This window comes from Pelophylax lessonae, assembly GCF_965119305.1.
Source record: "Pelophylax lessonae genome assembly, chromosome: 7".
Taxonomy (NCBI): Eukaryota; Metazoa; Chordata; class Amphibia; order Anura; family Ranidae; genus Pelophylax; species Pelophylax lessonae.
Window position 1 is genome coordinate 95,395,773 of NC_138774.1, and position 26,558 is coordinate 95,422,330.

The window sequence follows — 26,558 nt, forward strand, 5'->3', positions numbered from 1 at the left end:
AGGGCCTTTTTACACTGATTACTTTTTATGCATTTTTGGGGTAAAAAAGCAAAAGAAAAATGCACTAAAAATGTATCCTTTTAACCACTTTACCACCGGAGGATTTTGCTGTCTTACGTCCAGGCCACTTTTTGCGATTCAGCGCTGTGCGACTTTAACTGACAATTGCGCTGTCGTGCGACGCTGTACCCAAACTAAATTTACGTCCTTTTTTTACCACAAATAGAGCTTTCTTTTGGTGGTATTTGATCACCTGTGCGATTTTTTACTTTTTGTGCTATAAACAAAAAAAGAGCGTTTATTTTGAAAAAATAACAATATTTTTAAAATTTTTTTTTATATGAAATTCCTCCTAAAAAATATGTAAAAATTAAATTTTTTTAAAATTTTTGGCCAATTTGTTTTCTGCTACCTATGTTTGGTAAAAAAAATCACAATAAGCATATTTTGATTGGTTTGCGCAAAAGTTATTGCGTTTACTAACTAAGGGAAAGATTTCTGTAATTTTTGGTGTTTTTTTTTTAACGAGTAATGGCGGCGATCTGCAATTTTTTTTTTTTTTTTGCGGGACTGCGTAATTGCGGCAGACAGATCGGACCCTTGACTGACATTTTTGACACTTTTGGGGGTACCAGTGACATTACTGCAGTAATCAGTGCTATACATATGCACTGTTACTGTAAAAATGACACTGGCAGGGAAGGGGTTAATTTTATTGGAGAGGGAGGGGTTAATGTATGCCTGGTGCTTACTAACGTGTGGGGGTGGGGAGGTGACTGAGTGAGCCAGGGACAGATCGGATGTTCAGCTATGCTGAACACTCCGATCTGTCACTCCCTGTCACTTAGGAGATCCGCCCGCTCTGTTTACACAGGCGGGCGGATCTCCAAACTAGATTCCCCAACGATCAGAGAAGAGCGGCGGCGATCGCCGGCGCTCCTCCCCTGGCCCGACTCCCGCTGTGAATGAAAACAGCGGGAGCGCGCCTACAGGGAGAGGAGTCCAGCGACGTAGGTCTACGTCGCTGGACGATAACGAGCCACTGTGCCGCAGTAGCAGCACAGTGGCTGGAGGTAAAGTGGTTAAATCCTATCGAACTCTTCACACCAGTGCACAGTGGGTGTGGTGCATTTTTAAAAGTCCAGCATGCTGCATTTGTGTTGTGTGTCTAAAAACTTCATCAAAAACACACCTCCCCATTGAAATGAATGGAAACTCCTCAAAAACGCTTACACAATGCACCAGCGGTGAGTTTTCCACCTTTCCATTGAAATCTGCAACCAGCCATGATTTTGGAAACCTGCCTGAAAGTGTAGATGTATTATTTGCATACACCATACATCTTTACCCCCCTACTTATGTATTAGGTTTCTATTTCTCCCAGAAGTCTGCATAGAGGTTAGTTTACAGGTATCATTTTTGGTATGTTAAATCAGGGCTCGAAAATTCAAGTCCTGAGCTACTAGCCTGGCCTTAAGAGTTACTCGCCAACAGTTGCCCCACCTAACCCCTTCCCTGCCCCGCCCCTAAACACGCCCTCTTAACTGATCCCATAAAAATGACACTGTTAAATGCTTTAAGCAGAATTAAGTTACAAAAATAATTAACAATGACTTTATCAGTGCCCATCAATGCAGCCTGTTAGTGCCCATCAATGGAGCTTATCAGTGCCCATCAATGGAGCTTATCAGTGTCCATAAATGCAGCCTTATCAATGCAGTCTCACCAGTGCCCATCAGCGCAGTCTCACCAGTGCCCATCAGTGCAGCCTCACCAATGCCTTAAGAGTTACTGGCCAACAGTTGCCCCACTCAACCCCTGCCCTGCCCCTAATTCCCCCTAAACACGCCCCCATAAATGTTATCATGAAAAGTCACCGTTAAATGTTTTATGCAGAATTAAGTTACAAAAATAAATATTAACAACAACTTTATCAGCGCCCATCAGTGCAGTCTGTCAGTGCCCATCAATGCAGCTTATCATTGCCCATCAGTGTCGCCTCATCAGTGCCCATTAATGCAGCCTCACCAGTGCCCATCAATGCAGCCTCACCAGTGCCCCTCACTGCAGCCTCATCAGTACCCATCAATGCAGCCTTATCAGTGCAGCCTCACCAGTACGCATTAATGCAGCCTCACCAGTGCACATCAGTACAGCCTTACCAGTGCCTATCGATGCAGCCACTCCAGTGCCCATTGATGCAGCCTTGTCAGTGCCAATCAATGCATCCTCATCAGTGCACTGGGATCAGAGAAAGGAGAGCCGGCCAGATCACACAGAGCAGGGATCTCCCACTGTGACACAGCATGGATTTGAATTGCCTGGCAGCCGCAGTAAAACGAAGTCCCGCCTGCTGGCCCGACTCCTATGATAGGCGTCACACTACTTCGATTCATTCATTTATTCATTGAACCAGTGTTATGTCTATCATAGGAGCCGGTCCAGGAGGGGGAACTTCGTTTGAATGCAGCCGCAGTGCAATTCAAGTACATGCTGTGTCACAGCGAGAGATCCCTGCTTTGTGTGATCCGGCCGGCTCTCCTCTTCCCCTCTTCCTCTCTCTTCCTCCTGGGAGAACGGCTCCCATTCAACCCCGCCTGCCAGCGGCAGCGCCCCCCCCCCCCCCCCTCCGAGGCAGCCCCACTCAAGTATTTTCTGCTCGCTAAATGCGAGCAGGCAAGTGGAAATTTTAAGAGCTGTGAAAAAGTAGTATGTGAACCCTCACCTTGAAGAACAACCCATTCGGTTTAAAATAGAAATGAAAGGCAAAATTACAGCCATGGCCAAAAGTTTTGAGAATGACACAATTATTATTTTTCAATTAGTCTGCTGCTTCAGTGTTTTTTGATCTTTTATTTCAAATGTTACTATGGTATACTGAAGTATGATTACAAGCATTTCATAAGTGTCAAAGGCTTTTACTGACAACTACATTATGTTTATGCAAAGAGTCAATATTTGCAGTGTTGACCATTCTTTTTCAAAACCCCTGCAATTCGCCCTGGCATGCTGTCAATCAACTTCTGGGACACATCCTGACTGATGGTAGCCCATTCTTGCATAATCAATGCTTGGAGTTTGTCAGAATGTGTGGGGTTTTTTTGTTCTCCCTCCTCTTGAGGATTGACCACAAGTTCTCAATGGGATTAAGGTCTGAGGAGTTTTCTGGGCATGGACCCAAAATTTAAAAGTTGTGTTCCCCAAGCCACTTAGTTATCACTTTGGCCTTATGGCAAGGTGCTCCATCATGCTGGAAAAGGCATTGTTCCTCACCAAACTGTTCTTGGATGGTTGGGAGAAGTTGCTCTCGGGGGATGTTTTTGTACCATTCTGTATTGATGGCTGTGTTCTTAGACAAAGAAGCAACCCCACACATACATGGTCTCAGGATGCTTTCCTGTTGGCATGACACAGGACTGATGGTAGCGTTCACCTTTTCTTCTCCGGACAAGGATTTTTCTGTATGCCCCAAACAATCGGAAAGGAGATTCTTCAGAGAAAATTACTTTACCCCAGTCCTTAGCAGTCCAATCCCTGTACCTTTTGCAGAATATTAGTCTGTCTCTGATGTTTTTCCTTGAGAGAAGTGACTTCCTTGCTGCCCTTCTTGGCACCAGGTTATCCTCCAAAAGTCTTCACTTCACTGTGCGTGGAGATGTACTCACACCTGGCTGCTGCTATTCCCGAGCAAGCTCTGCACTGGTGGTGCCCCAATCCCGCAGCTGAATCAACTGTAGGAGACGATCCTGGCGCTTTCTTGGGCGCCCTGAAGCGTTCTACACAAATGCAGTGGAAATGTTTTTTATGGGATTTGGTTAACCACTCCTGGACCGCCCACCGTGTATTTATGTTGCTATTTTGACATTAAATACAAATGTTATGGCAGCAGATATGGCAGTTGTGGCTTTTATGGGTGGCAGGAGAGGTCTCCACCCCTTCCTGCAGCTTCCCGGTCATATTCCCCGCTCCAAGATAGCCCCCACTCGACTCGATGGCCTTGGAGGACCGGAGCAATGTCATGCGTCGCTTACGCCCAACGGCCTTCAAGGACCTATTTTTTTCTTTTTGTTAAAAAAAAAATTACTTTTTTTTTTTCTTTTAAGGTTAGATGTGAGATCTGAGGTCTTTTTGACCCCAAATCTCACATTAAAGAGGACCTGTCCTGTGTATTTCTATTACAAGGGATGTTTACACTCCTTGTGTAGCACCCTCCAAGGTAGGTGCTAGGTAAAATATAATGGGCCTTGTCTGCTTATCAGCAGGGCCATGTTTTGTTCAGCTAGGTTGTCATGGTTCCCAGGTGTGGCTGTTGAGACTGGAGAGTCTCCCCACTGTGTCCCAATTAGGGCTCTCATTGGACAGTGGAGGAAACCCAGACAATGGCACACTCAGGCTTGTATCTATCCCAGGAGGGCAGATTATGCCGCACAGCATTCTGGGAGGGGGTATAAGTTTGAGGGGAGCACATGATGCAGCGTCTTTTGACGGCTGTCTCTCCTCCTGTCAAGAGGAATCGGGTGTCCCAGGCGGCTTGCCTGAGGGGACACAGGGCTGAGCTGAGCTACAAGAGAGGATCCAGTGTGCTGAGAACCAGCGGAGCTGATTAGGGTCGAGTTTCAGGAAAGCATTCCGAGTCGTGAGTACTGCAAACTGACCCTGGGGGTCTGCCTAGTCAGAGGGGACCACTCCAGAAAAGGTCAGAGGGATCCAGGAGCTAGCTAGCTGGTGCAGGAATAGAGTAAAGGGGGTGCCAGTGTTAACCCTGAAGAGTAAAGGGGGTGCCAGCGGTTGGGCCCTGAAGTGTACAGTGCTACCATGTTGAGAGTTGCAGCAGTGTCCACAAGCTGTTACCTCATTCAGGAAGGACTGGAGGAAGCAGCTCTTAAAGTAATTTTTTTTTTCAAGTGTCCCAATTTGTACCTAGTTGAGCCAGAGGAGTATCCCACTTATTCCCTTCTCCCATCCCCATATAAAATAAATAAAAATAAACCAAAGATGCCGGACTGTTCATTGTCTCAGATCTCACACTTGGGCAATCAGCTTAAATGTGCTGTTGGTATTAACGGTAACAATGGCAGACCCACATCAGGCCCAATGCCTGGAAACACTGCTACACTTTTAATAGGAATAAAAGTGATCAAAACATTTTTTTTAAAGGGACAGTGTAAAAAAATTAAATAAAATGTAAAATAAATAAGGAAAAAAAATAATTTAAAGCACCCTGTCCCTCCAAGCTCACGTGCAGAAGCGAACGCATACGTAAGTCGTGCCCACATATGTAAACGGTGTTCAAACCACACATGTGAGGCATCGCCAGGATCTGTAGAGCGAAAGCAATAATTCTAGCCTTAGACTTCCTATGTAACTGTAAACTGATAACCTGTAGAAATTTTCAAAGCGTCGTCTATGGAGATTTTTAGGTACCAATGTTTGTCACCATTCCACGAGCGTGCGTAATTTTAAAGAATGACATGTTGGGTATCAATTTACTCAGCATAACATTATCTTTTACATTATAGAAAAAAATTGGGCCAACTTTACTATTTTCTTTTTAATTCAAAAAAGTGTATTTTTCCTAAAAACAATTGCGTTTCTAAGACCCTTTGGTCTTCGGGGATCACTGTGGACCATGATGTAAATGGGAATACTGCAGACTCTGGTGTAAAGGGGAACTTTATGTAACAGGTCACCAGAGCCCCTGCTTTCATCAGAGTTTCCAGAGTTCCTCCTTACATCAGAGTCAGCAGAGTTCATCCTTACAGTGCAAGGAGAAACTTTGCAGACTCTAAGGTAAGGAGGAACTGTGGAAACTCTGATGTAAGCAGGGGCTCTGGTGACCAGAGAACCAGAGAACCTGCTACGTCAGAGTTCCCCTTTACACCAGAGTCTGCAGCATTCCCGTTTACATCATGGTCCACAGTGTTCCCCTTTTCCATCAGGGTCTGCAGAGTTCCCCTTTACATCAGGGTCAGGTTCCCCCTGCACTGTAAAGGGGAACTCTAATGCAAAGAAGGCTCTGGAAATGCTGGGAACACTAATGTAAGGACAGACTCCTTACAGGGGGCCCGCTGCAGAAGATGTGAAAGGGTCCTGCTGCAGGACCATAATAAAAGGCCCGCGACAGGAGTAAAGAGCCCCGGGATCAATGGGAAGGGGCTCAGGTATGGGAGGCCCTTCATAGTTTCTTGCACCGGGGCTCTGAAGGTTCTAGTTACGCCACTGCCTAAAAAAGTCTTGATGCAAATACAGTCTGCCTAGGAGTGGTCACTTCTCCAGGCTGACATCATGAATGTTGTTTAATATTTGTTTATCTCCTCCCAAAAGCCAGCCATCTTCTTACTGATGGCTCTTGACATGAGTACTTCAGCAGGGTGCTGTGATGTTTTCTGAAAGCTATGTACTGCACCCTGTCAGCCATGATCTGCCTGCATTGCATAGAGCAGCATAGAGACCCAGTGATATCACTGGGCCTAAAATAAGTTAGGTAATTAAAACCGGTTTATTAAAACATTTTATTAGCATATTGGTGAGAGGAAAAAGAGGAACCAGTGAATGAAGGCCTCTTGATCCCTTTAGGGAAAGAGCCTTGACTGATGGGGGCATGGCCAGGAGCTTGGATTAAGCAGGAGGCAATATGGGAAAAGAAGATTGGATGGAGTCATGGGTATGGGCTTGGGCCTGAACTCGGGTAAGAATACCTCCCCCAGGGAATTCTGGGTCTTTTGAAGAAACGGGGCTGGAAGAGCTGCCTACTCCCCGCCCCTTTCTTCAGATGGTCTGTCACAGCTTTAGCAGCGGTTTTTGACCTTGCCAGCAGTAAAAGTTCTTGTAATGGGCTATCCTCTTGATTATAAATGGCTGGTAGGCTGTCTGTCCAGCACTTATGGTAAGGGCAGACCCCCCCCCCCCTTGGAATTTAATTAGTTAATGACAAAGAATGCTCACAGTCCTGTGACTGGCACTGGTCTAAACATTTACTTGATTTGGTGTTGGAAACTAAATAAAGCTGTGGCCTTGCCCTTTCCAACTTAATGGTTGTAAGGGATCTTTCACACGGGCGGTCCGATCAGATCCGTCTGTCAGTTTTTTAGGCGGATCTGATCGGATGCCCCATTCAGCCCTATGGAGCAGCGGATGTCAGCTGTAACATGTCTGCTGACACCCACTGCCATCCGCATCCGATCCTGTCCGTGAAATCCGGACAGATGGAAACCCTATTTTCCATCCGTCCTTGGGATCGGATCGGATGGGATTGGATGAGAGCGGACAGGCGGTCCGCTTTCATCCGATTCCCCATAGAGAGCAGCGGGGGCTGTGACACCTCCCTCTCCGCACTGCAAGCGGAGACGGAGCGGTCATCCGCCGGCTCAGCGGGGATTGCGGATCACCTAAGGAGGCGGACCGTGTGAAAGAGCCCTAAGTGTGTTTTTTTTTTATATGGGGAGGGGGCAAGGGGGGTTGTTGTTATGTTAATATTTTTTCCTGGGCCTATGCGCCTCAGCAGTCAAGCAAAATATTAACAAATTTAACTTTAGCTTTAAAGCTAAACTCCAGCCTTATCTTCAGTCTAGGTGTACAAGCTCCTCTTCTGTACTGTCATTTTTCACTCTGATTTCACTGTACACTGTCAGTTTTTCACAGGATGCATTAGAAGCCGCAGCAAGTTACAGTCCACCTCCTTTCCTGACTGAAGGACATCCAGCATCCCCAGCCCTGCCTGCCCTTTCATTCATTGAATTTTGGTTCTTTTAATCATGAAGGCTCTGCATCTCATGTCAGCGTTATGTAGGCCAGGCTACATGCAAACGCTGCATGCCTAGGAATGCCTACTCCTCCAGAATTACTTCCACCCATCGAGACATTTATATATACATTTGTATGCACTGGCATGGCCTACTCAAAAGTCACAAAAGAGGGCAGGGAGGAATCTGAAATCATGTTTGCGGAAATCCTTCCAAATTATATATATTGCAGATCCTAAAGTTACCAACTACCTGATCATCATCATCAGGTTCTGATGTGATTGTGATGCTATGACTTTACTAAATTACAAATTCTAACAATAAATTGCTTGTAAAAATCATCAGCTAGTAAAGCCCATGGACAGTGTAAGTTTCTGCAGTGTTGGGTAGGCAGAATTGTGCCTCACGTCTCCCTGAATACTGAATTCTGTTATGCAATATATCCTTAACCCTCTTTTTTTTTTTTTTTTTACTCTTGTTCCAGTGATCGCTGATCTGCAACCAAAATGTATCGTGACCAGTGCAAAGCAGGATCCGATTTTCTCTGACTTCCTTCGAACCTTTAGTAATGTGGTTTTGCTCCTCCTTATATTCCTTGGTATTTTTGTATACATTGTACACATTTCTTTATACATGACATAAATAACCCATTCTGTAGAAGCTACCAACTAATATCCTCTTCACTATCAGCTGTACAGCCTCTACTCACATGTCTTCCTTTTCCAGATGATGAAGTTGATGGAAGATTGAAAGTGGAGATCTTTCTGTTTCCTCGTATGGACTTTGGTAATCAGGCTTATACAGCCCTCTGTTTGTATCCTATGTCCGGATATAAAATGTCAGCCATTATCTGTTCTGAAGTCCCTCATCTCTATTTAAAAAGACAACCCATAGGGAGAGGAAGGATGATAGCAGAAGTTGTGATCTCTGTTGAAAGCACACAAGCTGTGAATTTTTAACACATTACTAGCAAGTTTATCTGTTGGGACAAAGACTAATGTGCAGGATACCTCTGCAAATAATCAATATTTAACCTTCACTAGACTGATTCAGGAAACAGAAATCTGGACACAGGGGATAATGGTGCTTTAAAATAAAAATAAATAAAACTGCCTGCAGGTATAAAATTCAAGTAAAACTAAAGCTTTTTGTTTTTTTCTTTTTCATTTGGGGTAGAGTAAGGAAGGGTTATAACCCTGTCAGATTTTTCTTCTACCTTCTGTGTCTCATTGGGGAGATTTCTCTTCACTTCTTGTCCCGTAACCAAAACATGAAAAGAGAGGAAATCCTGGGTTGTCACCAAGATTAAAAGAATAGGTGTCCTTATTTTATTATTATCCTTATAATACTGTGCTGGGGACAACCCCAGGCAAAGCTTTGACAATTCCAGTTAGTGTCAGAACTTATCTGCTCTCTCCAGTTTCACCACATTCCTATATACCAACAAGGCAGCCTATCATGATGGACTGGTAGGTATTAGAGATGGGCTCAGGTGTTTTTGGGATCCTAGTCTCAACCCGCCTGCCCGATCCCACAGGAGGCCGACACTGCACACCGCTAATCACAGGCAGAAAGGGTATAGAGGGGGTGTGTCCTTCCCCTCTATTCAAGTTTTAGATTACACTCTGCTCTGTGCTCTGCCTCCTATAAGCTGAAAATACCCTTTTCTCTTACGTCCTCTGACAGTCGCCGCCCTCTCATTCAGTCTTCACCAATGGGTATTGACCTCTTATCCATAGGAGAAAGCTAGGCATAAGACTTGTTAAAAACAAAATAATTTACATAGACACACTTATGGGGGCTGTCCCACTGGTCCAATACCCCCCTGCTATCAGCCATCCCAACTCGGTTTGTCCTGCCTAGTTAGGAGTAAGATAGGCTTCCCTGTGCTGGGGCTACGGTCTCAGCCTTTCTTCTGTTTTATGATTTTCTTTCTGTAAATGTTTTTTTCTTTGCATTACTAGCTGTTTATTTGTCAGCGTTTAGTTAGTCGAATCTTCGGATGACGACTGCGTTGCGGAGCTGGGAGTCGCACTGGTCGTCCTGGTGCTCCAGGACAGAGGGCCTTATGGAATCCCAGCCCGCCATAGAGCGTTAAGCAGGCTATGCGTACGCCCTGGCCTCGCAAACGATCTGTCCCTGTCCTCAGGGACGAAAGCCCGCGAGGTGGCCACCTCGCTTGGACGTCTCAACCGCGGTTCCGTGCGTTGCTAGAGTCCTGCGTTTTTGGCTGACGGCACCCCCACCGCCTGGGGTGGGAGGTTTCCTGTCGAGGAGAGGCGCCCACTGCATCTGGTACGGTAATTACATTCTGTGTGGGGCCTCTGTCTGGGGATGACAGTCTGAGTGTCTATGGTATCCCCTCATGTCTGTGCGTTCGGGGCTCACCTTACTCCCGGTCCGCGGGGCTCTATTGCCTCTGGAACGCTATGTGGGGGGTTGTGGGGATCCCTATCCTGAGTGACACTATGTGTGGTGTGTTGGGGGCAGACATGTGCGGGGCCCGCTGCAGGGTTAAAAAACCACGGGTCCGCCATTTTAGGTGTGGGCAGCTGCTTGGCTTCTCTGTGGGCACTTCTGCAGCTATGTATGCAGTGTGTTTTTGGCTCCTTCGGGCGCCATCTTGTGTGTGGCACTGTGTTCTGCTGTGCACATGTCGGCGTCCATGTTCCCGGAGCCTCCCATTACTTTCTATGGGCAACCATTTTCCCTTGGCCTGAGTCCTGTTCAGCCTCCTGCGGTGACATCACTTCCTTTTTCATGCAGAGGAGATCGTCAGGCAAGCGTGGTAACACTTGTGGGGGTCTGTCTTTGCTGTTTTGTGGGGAATATCTCTGGCTATGAGCTTTATTCCTGCCTGCGGGGTCTCTCAGTATAGTCCTTCATAGCGGGGTACTGCGGTGGGATCGCCGTGCGATTTAAAGGGCCAGCACCATAAAACTTTTTTCTTTATGGAGTCCCAGGACAGCAAATTTCCCCCAGCTTTGGTGGATGATTCAGGCTCCTCTGAATCTTCTGCACTGACTTCTGCACTTGCGACTTTAGCGTCCAAAGTGGATCTTTTGATGGCTGAACAGGATTCTAGGAAAAGGCCTAGGTTTTCTCACTTCTGATTCTGAGTCTGATTTGGTCTCATTCCTCCCAGTCTGAAGGGGAGGCGGAGGACGAGGAGGGGGATGATTCCCCCCCTGGAAAGGCCGAGGAACGCGCTGCTATGTCTGCGCTGATTACTGCTGTGAAAGATACACTACATCTAGAGGATGAGCCCAATCCTCCGGGCAAGTGGTCCTCTTTCGGTACCCGCAGATCCCGAAAGCCGGCGCAGGTGTTTCCTTGCCCTGTTGAGTTTCACGAGACAGTGAATGAACAATGGCGCAATTTGAAGCGCAATTTTGTGGTGCCAAAACGGTTTCACCTCCATTACCCCTTTGCGTCTCCTACGGATTCGCGCTGGTCTGTGGCTCCTAAAGTGGATCACATTGTGTCCAGATTGAACAAGGCCACTCTGGTACCCACCGAGGATTCTCCGGTGTTTAGGGACCCTACAGATAGGAGGCTGGAATCCCTTGCCCGCCATGCCTATATGGTGGCGGGTTCCATGCTGAAACCTATTTTTGCCTCCGTCATGGTGTCTCAGGCTGTGGCTGATTGGACCAAGGTGCTCAGGCGCACCCTCGTGGCTGACTCTGCCCCTCGATGACCAGATTCATCAAGCGGTTATGTATCTGTGTAATGCGGCCCTGGATGAGGCCCCATTGGCGGCGCGCTTGTCTGGTATCGCGGTACTTAACCGTCGCCTGATTTGGCTGAAGAGCTGGTCGGCTGACCAGACTTCCAGAAAAACGGTGTCCGACATCCCTTATGCGGGGATTCGTCTTTTTGGGGAATCCCTGGACGAATTGGTTAAAGGAGTCACTGGGGGCAAAAGCACTCTGCTACCCCAGAATCCTAAGGGTAAGTTCTTCCGCGGCAAGCGGGGCCCTTCCTTTAAACCGAACCAGGGGTCCTTTTGTGCCTTCAAAACGCACGAAAAGGGGAAACCCTTCAAGGGCCACGGTGGCCAGAGGAAGCCCTGGGCGGGCAAGCCAAAGACCACCCAGGCTGGAGCGGCAGCCCAGTCCGCCTCTGCCTGAAGGGACGCCCTCACCCATTCCAGGGGTGGGGGGACGTCTGCGCGGTTTTCTAGAACCTTGGCTGCTCCGGATTCCGAACAGGTGGGTTCAGGAAATCATTCGATCAGGATACAAGATCGAATTCCTTTCGCGACCAGCGGACAGATTCTTTCCCTCAAATCTTCATTTGACCCCAGATCAGTTGCAAGATCTTCATCGGGCGGTTCAGGATCTTCTCGCCCAGGGGGTGATCGTCCCGGTGCCACATCGGGACAGATTTCGGGGGTTATACTCGAATCTATTCACTGTTCCCAGAAAGGAGGGCAAGGTGCGTCCAATTCTGGACTTGAAAGCTCTGAACCGCTTCGTGCGCGTTCAAAAATTCCGCATGGAATCGCTCCGCTCGGTGGTGGCCTCCTTGAGCCCGGGAGATTTCCTGGCCTCTATCGACCTCAAGGATGCGTATTTGCACATCCCCCATATTCAAGGGTCATCAGAGGTACCTCCGATTCGCAATAGAGGAGGAACATTATCAGTTTGTGGCGTTACCTTTCAGTCTCGCTTCGGCTCCAAGGGTGTTTACCAAAGTGTTGGCTCCTGTTTTGGCCCTGTTACAGGCATGGGGCATTGTGATCCTGGGATATCTGGACGATCTCCTGTTAAGATCCAGTGCCAGTCAGAGCCTGCTGAACGATCTGTCCACTACGGTTCAGACGCTCCAGGAGTTCGGGTGGACCATAAACCCTCAGAAGTCGACTTTGACTCCTTCGGTTCGGCTCCCCTATTTGGGTTTGGTCCTGAACTCCGCCCAAGCGAAGGTTTTTCTGCCGGAGGACAAGCTCCGGACCCTGCAGGACGAGGACAGGTCCCTCAGGGACAATGAGTCCTCATCGCTCAGGACCCTTATGCGGTCCCTGGGGTTGATGGTGTCAGCCTTCGAGGCGATACCGTTTGCGCAGTTTCACACGCGATCTCTCCAAGCGGAGATACTGGCAAGATGGGACAGGCTCCCTCAGTCCTTGGCCTTGAGGGTGTCTTTGAGGGTGTCTTTGAGTCGCCAAACCAGAGTGGATCTTCTGTGGTGGCTCCAGTCTCCGGCCGTAGCGGAGGGTAAGTCCTTCCGGCCGCTGCTGTGGACGGTGATTACCACGGATGCCAGCCTGTCAGGCTGGGGTGGCGTTCTGGGCACCCTGTCTGCCCAGGGCACTTGGTCAGTGGAGGAATCCTCCCTGTCGATAAACATCTTGGAATTGAGAGCGATCAGGCCGTGCCTGCTCCATTGGTCGGATTGTCTTCGGGGCCGACCCCGTGCGGGTGCAGACGGACAATGCCACTGCGGTGGCTTACATCAATCACCAAGGGGGCACCAGGAGTGCCCGGGCGGCCCAGGAAGTGACCAGCATTTTGTCTTGGGCCGAGACCCATGCCCCGGCGATTTCAGCAGTTCACATTTCGGGTGCGGAGAATTGGCAGGCCGATTATCTGAGCCGCCAGACCATGGACCAGGGGGAATCGTCCTTGCACCCGGAGGTGTTTCAAATGCTGTGTGCGAGATGGGGATCCCCAGATTTGGATCTGTTCATATCCCGGCTAAACAACAAGGTGGGAAGGTTCGTGGCAAGAACGCGCGATCCCCTGGCGGACGCCTCGGATGCGCTGGTGGTGCCTTGGCACCGGTATCATCTGATATATGCCTTTCCTCCGATTCAGTTGTTGTCCAGATTCCTTCACAGGTTGGTCTCGGAACCGAAGTTGGTGATTCTGGTGGCCCTGGACTGGCCGCGCCGGTCCTGGTACACAGACATCATTCAACTGGCCGTCGAGCCTCCATGGCGGCTACCGGTTCGAGACGATCTACTGTCTCAGGGACCGATATTCCATCCTGCTTTACAGTCACTGGCTTTAACGGCATGCCTGTTGAAAGCCAGGTCCTGAGAGACAGGGGTCTCTCATCGGAGGTCATCCCTACTCTGCTCAAGGCTAGGAAGGCCTCGTCCGGTAAGATCTATTACCATACCTGGAAGGCTTATTTTGCCTGGTGTGAATCCAGGGGCGTCTCTCCTCGCTCCTTCTCAGTGGCGAGGGTGTTAGCCTTCCTGCAAACTGGTGTGGACCAGCGCCTGGCGCTGACCACGATTAAGGGGCAGATATCTTGACTGGCTGTCCTTTTCCAACGCCCCTTGGTGTCTAAATCTTTGATTCGTACCTTTGTTCAAGGTGTGCGTCATCTGGCCCCTCCTCGGAGGGCGCCCTTACCTCCTTGGGACTTGAACTTGGTTCTGTCTGTTTTACATCGTCCTCCCTTTGAAAACATCAGGGAGATTTCTTTGCCTCTGCTGTCGCAAAAGGTTGCCTTTCTAGTGGCAATCACCTCTGCGCACAGAGTGTCGGAATTGGCGGCCTTGTCCTGCCGCTCCCCTTACCTGGTGGTTCATAGGGACAAGGTGGTCTTGCGACCTAACCAGTCCTTCCTTCCTAAGGTGGTTTCTGATTTTCAGCTTAATGAGAACATTGTTTTGCCTTCGCTCTGTGCGAATCCTAAGCATCCTAAGGCGTTTGCTTTACATTCCTTGGATGTTGTCCGGGCGATCAGGGTTTACCTGTCGTCCACTGAAACCTTTAGGAAGTCAAATTCTCTTTTTGTCCTTCCTGAGGGACCTCGGAAGGGTATGGCTGCGTCTGCGGCAACCATTTCTAAATGGATCAGTCAGACGATTGTATAGGCCTATTCACTTCCCTGTCAAGGCGCACTCTACCAGAGCGGTGAGTGCGTCCTGGGCCTTCCGGCATCAGGCTTCGGTGGTCCAGGTGTGCAAGGCTGCGACTTGTTCGTTAGTGCACACCTTTTCCAAATTTTACAAACTTGATGTTCTGGCATCAGCTGATGCCTCCTTTGGCCGCAAAGTTCTCTGTGCGGCAGTGCCTTAAGTGGACCCTGGTTTTGCGGGTCCCTGGCTGTTGGGGTTGTTTTTTCCCCTTGTTTCTTTGCTTTCCTGGGTTGTTGCTCCAGTTGAGCCTTTTTTTGTTAACCAGAGGATTTACCTTTCTGTTCAAGTAAGGTTCCTTTCTCTGACTTGGGTGCTGCGTTGCCTTTGTGACGGTTACGTTTCCCACCCCACATGTCTACACTGCTTTGGGACATCCCAATGGTGAAGACTGAATGAGTGGGCGGTGACTGTCAGAGGACATAAGAGAAAACTGAATTTTTGTAAAATCTTACCGTAAAATTCCTTTCTCTGAGTCCTCTGACAGTCGCCAACCCTCTATTGGGGTTCTTTTGGACTTTAACTGCTTGCTACCAAACTGAGTTTGGATGGCTGATAGCAGGGGGGTATTGGACCAGTGGGACAGCCCCCATAGGTGCGTCTATGTAAATTACTTTGTTTTTAACAAGTCTTATGCCTAGCTTGCTCCTATGGATAAGAGGTCAATACCCATTGGTGAAGACTGAATGAGTGGGCGGCGACTGTCAGAGGACTCAGAGAAAGGAATTTTACGGTAAGATTTTACAAAAATCAGTTTTATCATAGGGCTGCCAATAAACAGGTTCATAATGTTGTAAAGCGCTGGGAAAACTGTTGGCGCTCTATAAATCCTGTATAATAATATTATTGAGGAGGGTTTACTTCATTAATGTGTATCACCTGAGGCCAGTCACTTCAGTGGGCTTATGTAGGATTTATTATCACTTTAAATGACTTCCTGTAAACCTGGGCTATCATGGACACACCCTTTGTCATGGTGTTATCATGTAACCCTGGGCTCACAGTAGCGCTGCACTGAACAAGTCTCACACATCTTCTTTTTTTTTTTTTTTCATTTTGGATATAACCATTTTGGTTATAACACCTGCCTTCTTTGTCCCAATGGAGAGATTTCCCTTCACTTCCTGTCTCATAGCCAGATAGGAAGTGAGAGGAAATCCCTGCAAAAATTAAAAGAATCTCTTGGGGACCCCCAGGTCACTAGAACTAGTGTCCCTATTGCAAGATTTCCCCTCTATTCAGTGGCGGCTGGTGAAGTTTTAAGATGGTGGGGCGCCAGACCCTGCCCTTCCATTTTGACCCCTCCCACTTCTCAGAAGCACCACCCCTTACAGACTCCACCCATTTTGTCTCCTGTATTTCGCTTGCATGAACAAATTCTCCCAATATATCACATATTAAGGGCTCTCTCAGTACTAGTATATCCCATAATAGGGAGCAGGGGCCCTATTATGGGATATATTGTGAGAGACACCCTATTATGGGATACACTGACTGAGAGGGACCCCCCTACATATGGGATATATACTGAGAGACCTCTATTCTGGGATATACTGAAAGAACCCATGAAATAAAATAGAGGGTCTCCCAGTATATCCATAATAGGGGGTCTCCCACTCTCAGTACATCCCATATTAAGGTGTCTCTCAGTATATATATATATCCCAATAATAGGGGGTTAGGGGCCTGGCCATAAATTAAGATTTTGATGCCGTCACTGTACACATACTACAGTAATACACATTTTACAGTTTTGTGATCACAAGAAAAAAATGTAAATCTGAATGTCAGCATTAATAACGAAAAAACCTTAAACAATAAGTTCAGGGATTAATGCTAGCTAAGGCTTTTTTTTTCTCAGGAAAAAGGTGCAGGAACTCACAAGCCCCCCCAGGCCATGCCCATCTCTGACCCTCCCAGACCACCTCCTAACATCTGCACCTCTTTCCACCTCCTAGCACAGACACACCTACATGCCAAAATATGACAGCTGTGCAGAAGCAGACAGTGTGTTTTCAGAGCCATGCAGCAGCTCCTGTGCAGCTTTTAAACTTTGACATGCAGCTGTATCTGTGCAGTGCTACATCCTGCAGTATTAGTAATTGCAATTAATCAGCCTCCATGATTAAAGTGGTATTCGTGCCTAACCACAACTATTGCTAAAAATGCCCCCTCCTGCTACTTATCCTATGGAAAAAAGGCCTGTTTACTTCCCTTTTTTCAATCCAGTCTGCTCTGGTCACATGATCCCACAGCTACAGCTCCCCTGTGACATGGAGCACTCGACAACTGCTAGGAATTCCAGGAGCTATGACATCCCCTTTAGGCTCCCATAGCCAAGCTGTTGTTGGCACTCTCTCCTCTCCCCTGCAGCTGGCCACTCAGTGATAGAAGATATTTGGAGCTGTGGGATCAGATGACCAGACAGGAGCTGGATGAAGAAGAGAGTGGAGGGGACATTTTGAGAGTAGTTATATTTAGGCAGGAATTCCACTCCTCTCCTGCATTTCAGCAGCACAAAGGAAACACACTACAGAATGGGGAAGGCTTCTAGTGCAGCGTCTTTTTAGGTTGAACAGCAGCAGCTCTAAGCTCCAGTGGCAGCTTTGGGACAGGAACACTGGCACTTTCCCTGCAGTCCTACCTTGATAGGACTGACTGAAGAGCCTGTCACTGGTGCAGAAAGAGAGGAAGACATCTGCTCTTTGCCTGCACAGGCGGATCGTCCCCCCCAGCTTCCTGTCAGTGCATGCACCTCCCACCCGCCACTCCCGAACCCGGTCCCGGTGCCTTCTCTTACCGTCGGACTGGAGACGAACGTTCCGCGTGACAGTCCTCCGGACGGTCCGAGTTCAGGTCAGCCTCAGGTGCCGTGTCACTGTCAGGTCACCTCGCGTCAGGACAGGAGGTGTGCTCGCTCATCTTCTGCAGCGAGACTGCGAAGATTCGGAATCGGGCGGCTCCTCAGTCCTGACTCCTCACCAGTCCTCACGCGGCTCTCCGTCTCCTCTAGTCTGCGCTGGCGGGATGTCCTCCTGTGATTGGTCCAGGCTGGAGTCTGGACCAATCACAGCCAGGAGTCCAGTAAAGTGGGGAGTGTTGCTCTGCGCCCCGATGACCCCTAGAAGGCCGCCAATCGGCGCCTCTGTTCGGCTCACGTGGGGTCAAAAACCCCACCCATCACTAGGTCTGGCGCCCCTAGTGGGTGAAAATGGACAATTTTTTTTTTTTTAATCTTTTTTTTCTTCTTCTTTATTTGGGGGGGGGGGGGGGGGGCCGCCGCCGCTGCTGCCTCTATTACTCTCCTGGGGACAACCAAAAATATGGGATTTTCTTTTACTTTCTCTTTTACTTTCACGTTTAATGATAATGGTAAACAGGACAAATAGAGAGGGTTAATCTCCCTAACGAGGACCCAGACAGCAATACAAACTCACAGTGGTTCTAATATCTCTCCCCTTTATGCCTTTATTTATATTTTAAGGACCTCCCACTGACATAATTGAGAATATTCTGTGACACAACATGACTGGACAGAATTTAAGGAATAAAAAAAATGTATTAAGTCACTTTTTTTTTTTTTGGTAGGGGAGAGGTAAACCAAAGCCCATTATAAAAGTTCACCTCCTCTGTCCCCTTCTAATTGGCTTCTATTTAGTGCCTCTGCCTTAACTTTTACAGCTCAGGCTTAGAAATAGCAGGCTGCCAGGGAGCCTGGCCCAGCCAACAGGCAAGTGTGTGAGGGGACTTCGTAATACTTCTATGGTAGCAGCAATGATGTGGGTGGGCAGGAGGGTCAACAGTAGGTTTAGTTCCACTTTAATGTAAATATAAAGGTTTCCTTTTTAATAACAAACATGTTATACTTATGTGCTCTGCACAATGGCTTTGCACAGAACAGCCCTAACCCTCTTCTTCTTCTCTGTTCCCCTCGCGGTGCTCCTGGCTCCTCCCCCCTGCTGTGTGCCTTCGTAACAAGCTGCTTGCTATTGGGACTATCAAGCAGGCTTGCTCCCGAGCTATGCTCTGTGTGTCAATTGACACCCACACAGTGCGGCTTGCCCCGCCCTCTGTTTCGTCCTCACTGGCTGTGATTGACATTAGCTCCTGCTGCCTCTGAGCCAGTGCTGCTCTTGTGTACAGTGCTGGATCGACGAGTTTACATTCTGGCTCAGGTAAGTATACAGGGGCCTGGGCAGGAGGCATCCATTAAGGTAAAAAAAACTTTTGAGCCAATTTTAAGCGGAATTCCACCCTAGAAAATTATTTTTTAGATAAAAATACCCCCGGGACAGTCGGGGCTAGTGGATTTAAGCAACGATAGCCTCTGAACTGTCCCCTGTTTCACTTACCTTTAGAAGAAATACTTACCTTGAAAATGTCTTGTCCAGCGCTGCCATCTCAGGTGTGGGCAGCTGAAGCCGGAGCGTTCTCTCCGGTGGCATCGGAATCCCAGAATGCCCTGCTGGTCACTCCCGGTGCAGGCACGTCATCCCTGCACAGCTTCTGGGCATGCCCAGAAGCTGTTCAGCAGGGATTGACTCCTGGGATCGATGACGCTCATCTCCCAGGAGTCAATGCAGGGAGGAGGTGACGGCGCGGGCTGTGGCCGCAGAGGGAGGAAGAGGAAGGAAGGTAAGTATATTTTCATTAAAAAGAAGGTAAGTGAAACAAAACAATAAAATTTAAATTATCCAATTCTTTTTCAGGTAAACTAAAGCAAGCGGACGGTGAAAATTTTTTTTCAGGGTGGAACTCCGCTTTAAGCCACATAGTTCATATAATAACACTGGGATAAAGCTAAAGGGTAATGTAATTAACCATAAAAAAAAAACATGAAACCTGACTCTTGTGGGTCATAGATCCTCTTGCACCAATATGTCTGTTGTTCCCTCCTAATGACCGTACCCCTGCCCTGTAATGTTGTAGTATATGAGGGAGGACACTGAATTGCTCTTCAGGATTGGGACAATACTGATCATGAATTCCTGTCTGTATCATCCACAGCTCTGCCTATCTGTAAGCAACGGATCCTCACAACAAATTTCTCAATGCTGCCTTCTAACCTCACTGAGCCCGAAAAGATTATACATCTCTCCTCTATCATTCCCTTTGACTGCCCTCTTATGGTGAGAAGTAAGAAATGTTACTACTGCCAGATGTGCACTGCATGAAGATCACAATTTTATCCAGATGTGTTTTGCTATAAATCTGTTGCAGATTATAGGCATGCATATTTTTAATGAGTAAAATTGCCACGTCTTCTGACCCACATTTCCATTACACGGGTCCCAGCCTGACAGTGCCACATGAATTTAGTAGAACATCTGGCAAACAATAAAGACCCTAAATTGAGTTTATTATTTAAAAAAATAACATGAAATGTACTTTAAAGCTCCAGGCAAACAGCTACAATAAATACATATTTATCAGGGTGAAGGCACCTAGTTTTCATGTCTTGCCCCATGTAGGATGTGGGATACCTGCTGCTCTTTTTTATTTTATGGTAAAATACCAAAAAAACAACAAATGTTAAAACTAATGAAAAAAATGAGCGCTGGTAATATAGTGGGCTTGTGTGTATATCTTGTGATGATAAATAAATACATATTCAAGATAAGTGATATAAATAGTATCTGTATCAAAAATGTATAACCAATGTATAAATAGTTTATGATACCTAATAAAATGATAAAATATACCAAATAATATACGCACTGTAGTAATATATATTGTGACTTAGGTGATGATTTAAATCATAAATTTGACAACGGTGATAAAATATAAATAATTAAATTACTGGATTTGCATAAAATCGCATATGACAGTAAAATCCTTAATATATAAAATTATTAGTGCAACTGGTGAAATAGTCTGTGATAGAAAAATAAATAAATAAATAGAATCTTCAAAGTGCTTTTGTGCTCCAATTTTGTGCTCTTGGTAAAAGTAGGCAATTTTTGCTTCTTAACAGATCGCTTTAGGTCGCAAGGACCTAAATCGCCTTTGATCCCTTTAAAGGATGTATCAATCCTCCACCAAACTTGTCCACTTCAGGTAAGTAGTTGATTTTCTAGGGTGGATCAGGATCAGGATAGTGGTCTCAGGCATCAGATGTATGTAAAAAGAAATGGTGGGGAAGCCAAAAAAATAGTGTAATTCCGTTTTTTTTATTAGAGAAATAAAATAAAAGTAACAATTGGCTGCTTACAATGTGAAGTGCCTAGCCTGGCACTGGGTAGAAGCGCTGTTTGCAAATTGGGATCTGTGGAGATGACACTCTAGGTGTTCTGTCCTAGACAGTGTCTCACGCACAGCCTCTGGTGGCGTGGCAGCGGTGGCGTGCATTCCAGACAAAGCGGAACTGGGGTCGCTGGCTCTCTCGATTTCCGGTTTACAGAAGACCACAATGCATTTCGCGTTTCTCAGGTCCTCAAGACCTCCTATCTTGAATATATATTTATTTATCATCACAAGATATACACACAATATTTCTCTTTCATTCATAGACAGACACCGCTTCATATCTTCATTTGACAGCTGGGTTATGCTGCATTTCCTAGGGGTAGGACACTAGGAGTAAAAGGGTTAACAAAAGTTAGCTAAGTAGTGTCACCCCTCTCCCTTTGTGGTCCCTCAGGGTGACGTGGGCCCCTCCCTGGGATGGTCGGACCCCTGGGTTCCCTTCCATTCCCCCCAGCCCCTCTAACAGTCATAATGGTCTTTTGACCCCAACATACCCCCCCTCCATCTCCCTGGGTGAGGTAGGAGCTGGCTTTGCCACTTGCTCCAGTAGGGGGGGTGGACGTGGTTGCTGCTGGCCGGGTTGTCCAGATTGCACACAGGGGTCTTTGAGCGGGTTCCTGGCCCCCTGGGGGTTAGTGACTGGGGCAGGGATGTCCTTTGGGCTCCCTGTGGTGGTTATTGGGCTGGGGGGGGAGCGGATGTTTCATCATCCGTGGGTCTGCGCTTCACGTGGCCGGATCGGGACAAAAATTTAGGCCGCGGCTTTGCGGCCTACTCATGGCTGTCCAAGTACCTGACCAAGCTGCTGATACAGCGGACGGTACTGCCGACCGATGCGTGCCTCACGAGGCCGGATCGGGCTAAAAATTGAGGCTGCGGCTTTGCGGCCTACTCATGGCTGTCGAAGTGCCTGACAAGCTGTCCAAGTGACTAAGTTGTCAGAGCTCCTGATATAGTGGACAGTACTGCAGATGGATGCGTGCCTCACGGGGCTGGATCAGGCCAAAAATTGAGTCCTTTGCCTTGCGACCTACTCTCGCTGACACGGAATTGGCTGCCCAAACGACTGACCAAGCTGTCCGAGCTCCTAACCAAGCTTTTCAAGCTGCTGATGTAACAGCAGCTAACAGAGCTGCCAGCGGACTCGTGACTCATGCGGCCAGATCGGGCCCCAAATTTAGGCGGTGGCTTTGCGGCCTACTCGTGGCTGGCTGTCCGAGCTGCTGACCAAGCTGTCCGAGCTCTTGACCAGGCTGTTCGAGCTGCTGGTGCCCCCCTGGGACCAGGAGGAGCCCTGTGGGCACTGCATTTTTTAGCAAAGTGAAGCAGCCATTATTGTGTGGGTGAGGGTACTCTGCCTGTGCGTCTGCTTCATGGCGGGCCCCCTCTTCCCCCTCTAGGGGGCTATGTCCTATTATGTCCTCTATGGAGGGGATCCTTAGGTCTAATAGGAGGTCCTTTTGTGGACCTTTAGCGGACATCTCCTTGCGGGACTGTGGTCAGCAACCTTCCCCGCTCGTTATGTTCTCAGGGTGAGCTTAGCATATAGCGACTCTACTGGGTCTACGTTCAAACACTTACTGCACATGTGCATGCAAAGGCGCTGGTGGGTACACTGATTGGATCAGTGCAGAAAACTTTAAAACATGGGGGATGCGGTTGCTACTGTGTCAGAGGCACCAGTCCCCTCGGGGCCCGCAGATCCTCTAAAGCGGCAAAGGTATTTTCTTTTTCCCGCCTACTCTGACAAAATTGTCACGAGTCATTGGAGTTGTTCTAAACGCAATATGGCGGTGCCTAAGCGTTTCGATGGACAGTGTCCCTTGAGGAATACGTGGCCAGTCCCACCTGTGGTGGACTCTCAGGTCTCCAGGCTGAATAAATCCATCCTAATTCCAGTGGAGGAGTCTCTGGTTTTAAAAGATCCTTTTGACAGGAGAGCCGAGACTTTAGTCCGCCACATGTTTACTGTGGCCGGTTCGGTCCTTAGGCCGGTATTCACTATAGCATGGTGTCCCTGACTTTCCCGAGTGGGTAAATCTTTTGCGCCAGGATCCAAAGGGGGAACAGATTCCTTTGCAGAGCTAGTGGACTAGTTGGTCCAGGGGTTGCAGTTCGTCTGTGATGTCTCCCTTAGGCCCCATGCACACAGGGCAATTTTGCAGCTGCTGTTAGCAGTGTCAGACGTTTTTTTTTTTTTTTTGCAGCTGCAAAATGCCCATCCATGTTATTCTATGGCCTCATACACACATAGAGCTTTTAGGATCTCCAAGTGGCATAGGCGTTTAATAGCTGGAAAAAAAAACCCCAGGACCAGTGCGTTCTGGAGCTGCAGCATCAAGCTGTAAAAACATCTGACGCTGCTAAAGGCTGAATAACTTTGCTTATACAGCATTAAGCCACGTTATACGTTTTTTTTTTTTCCATTCAAAATCAATGGTTCCCTATGGGAGCCTATTGATTTGAATGGAAGGCGCATCCCAAGTTGGATCAGGATGATCCGACTTGTGGTGCGACTTGCGCTGTGAGAATCTTGAGGGGGAACTCCACGACAAAATGGTAAAGAAACCGGCGTGAGGCCCCCCCCCCCCCAGGTTCCAAACCAGGTCCTTCGAGTCTGGTATGGATTTTGAGGGTAGCCCCTACGCTGAAAAAAATCCATACCAGACCCTTATTCGAGCATGCAGCCCGGCAGGCCAGGAAAGGGGAGGGGACGAGCAAGAAGCCCCATACCAGGCCACATGCCCTCAACATGGGGGGGTGGGTGCTTTGGGGCAGGGGGGGCTCTGCACCCCCAAAGCACCTTGCCCCCATGTTGATGAGGACAAGGGCCTCTTCCCGACCTCCCAGATACCGGACCCCCTCCCTATGTGAATGGCTATGGGGTGCATTGTACCCCTACCCATTCACCCCATAAAAGGCAGTGTAATCTTCATCCAGTCTTCTCCACTCTGGTCTTCTCCCCTCCGCTCTGGTCTTCTCCCCTCCGCTTTGTTGAGGGAGTGTGGCCTGGTATGGTCCAGGGGGGTGGGGCCGCTAACTCGTCCCCTCCCCTTTCCTGGCCTGCTGGGCTGCATGCTCGGATAAGGGTCTGGTATGGATTTCGGGGGGACGCCATGCCATTTTTTCGGCGTGGGGCTACCCTCAAAATCCATACCAGACCCAAAGGGCCTGGTTTGGAACCTGGGGGTACCCCCACGCCGTTTTTTTCCCATTTTGGCGTGGAATTCCCCTCTCAAGATTCTCACAGCGCAAGTCGCACCGCAATTCGGATCATCCAGTGCATTCTCCATTTCCCTCGTGGGAACTCAACTTGGTGCTGTCGGTTCTTCAGTAAACGCTGTTGAAAAATATACGCAAGATTCCTCTGCTTACATTGTCCCAGAAGGTAGCCTTCTTGGTGGCTTTTTCTTCTGAACGTAGGGTGTCAGAGCTGGCAGCTTGTCTTGTCGTTCACCTTACTTGGTGGTTCCACGAGATAAAGTGGTGCTTCGGCCCTGCTAGTTGTTCCTTCCTAAAGTCATCTTTGGTTTCTATTTAAATAAAGGCATTGTTTTACCTTTCTTGTGTCCTAAGCCTACGCACTCTAAAGAGATTGCCTTACATTCTTTTTTTTTAGACGTGGCTCGGGCAATCGGGGTGTACCTGGCGGCGACAGTCGTCCTGAAAATTGGATTCCCTATTTGTCCTTACTGATGGACTCTGTAAGGGGCTGGCCGTGTCTGCTGCGACCATTTCCAGATGGATTAGGCAGATGGTGGTGCAGGCCTATTCTATTAAGGGTCAGGATCCTCCTTTCCCTGTTAAGGTGCATTTTACATGGGTGCTTAGTGCCTCTTGGGCCTTCCGTCATCAGGCATCAGTGGTGCAGGTTTGCAAGGCGGCCACCTGGTCGTCCGCGCACATTTTCAAAAGATTTTATAAGGTGGATATGTTGTCATCTGCGGATGCTTCCTTTGGCCGCAAGGGTTTTCAGCCCACTGTTGGAGAGGATTAGTCCTCTTTGAGGGTGTATTTTTTTGTCAGGAGAGCTCCAGTTGTTCCTGGTTGAGCTCTTGGTTTACCTGGTTGGCTAAGTTTAGCCCTTGTTGGGAATGTGTTTATTGCGTTTTTTTTTCCCACCTCTCATGCTGATACTGCTTTGGGACGTCCCATCTGTCAAATGAAGATATGAAGCTGTGTCCGTCAATGAGCAAAAGAGAAAACTAGATTTTTGTCTTACCGTAAAATCCTTTTCTCTGATGTCCATTGATGGACACAGCACCCACCCCTCTGTGGAGTTTGGTTATGTATTCTTCTGACAGTGCTTGTTACAAAACTGAGATCCTAAAGCAGGAAGTGGAAGTATACCACCTGGGACTGCCCCATAGGCGTAGTTAAGCTTTGTTAACTTTTGTTAACCCTTTTCTGCCTAGTGTCCTCCTACTCCTGGGAAGTCCAGCATAACCCATCTGTCAAATGAAGATATGAAGCTGTGTCCGTCAATGAACATCAGAGAAAATAATTTTAGGGTAAGACAAAATGAAGTTTTTCTGATATTTAGGCTGTCTTCCAGTGGTAATTCGACAACATTCATTTGGTGAATGCAATGTTGTCTAATCCAATGTAATTAAAATGTGTAAGCTATTGTACATGTCATTGTATGGATTTCTCTGTCGAATAAGCAGTACTGGATGCAACATATTTTAGGAATGTTTTAAGAAAATACTCTTAGCTAAGAATATTTGCTTTTTACCTTTATTATTACCCTGTTTACATAACAGCCACAACTTTATGCATTGTGCAAAAGATCCCTAAAGCTAATCAGTGAATGTTGGTTAATTCACACAGAACAGTGCATGCAGTTTCACTCAAAAATACACTGAATCCAAAAAGGTCAAATGCATGAAAATGTGCATAGCATGTAAGTTAAAAACCATAATAAAAAAAAGGACGAAAACAAGAGCATGGATAGATGTGAACCTTGCCTTAGTGTTGAACAAGGGATCACTATGCTATAAATTTGGTATGTCATCTGAGCAGCAGGTTTATGGTGCCTCTAAAACCAGTGAACCACTTGGTGCCTGTAAACCAAATCCACAGGTAAAACAGTTTATAGATCAGTATTCCAAATGTGCATTTAGCCACTTGCCTGTAGTTCAACTTTAAAAGCAAACGTATTGTGGCCTCATTCATATGGGTGTACCAATCCGTATGCCTGTGCAAAGGGTCGTCTTCAGCCTCCCAGGTTTCACAAGTGTTCATACGAGCAGCCTGTTGAAATCAATGACAGGCAGCCAGCTGCATGGACTTCTACACCCCTCCTAGAGAGTACACGCATGTGGGTCCAATGTTCAGATCAGACCGCAGTCTTTCTGCGCCCTGATTTGTGCATGACACCCACACGGATGTGCACTTTGTGATGCAAGTTGAGTCATTGATTTCAATAGGCTGCTTCTACATAACACCTGTGAATCCTGGGTGGCTGAAGATGAGCCTTTGCACAGGGAATATGAATCGTACACACAAGTGAATAAGTCCTTAGACCCTCTTCCTGCACAGTTATATACAGTATCTCACAAAAGTGAGTACACCCCTCACATTTTTGTAAATGTTTTATTATATCTTTTTATGTGACAACACTAAAGAAATGACACTTTGCTACAATGTAAAGTAGAGCTTGTATAACAGTGTAATTTTGCTGTCCCCTCAAA

The 26,558-nt window shown here is 47.6% G+C and overlaps 1 protein-coding gene across 1 annotated transcript in view; it reads left to right on the forward strand.

The window, feature by feature from the left end:
- MSH5 (mutS homolog 5) overlaps nt 1-26,558 on the forward strand; it is a 257,259-nt gene that overhangs the window by 34,855 nt on the left and 195,846 nt on the right. The window contains exons 3-4 of the mRNA XM_082264441.1: nt 8,469-8,528; nt 19,627-19,748. Of these exons, the coding sequence (XP_082120567.1) occupies nt 8,469-8,528; nt 19,627-19,748 (182 nt within the window). The remainder of the gene's footprint in view (nt 1-8,468; nt 8,529-19,626; nt 19,749-26,558) is intronic.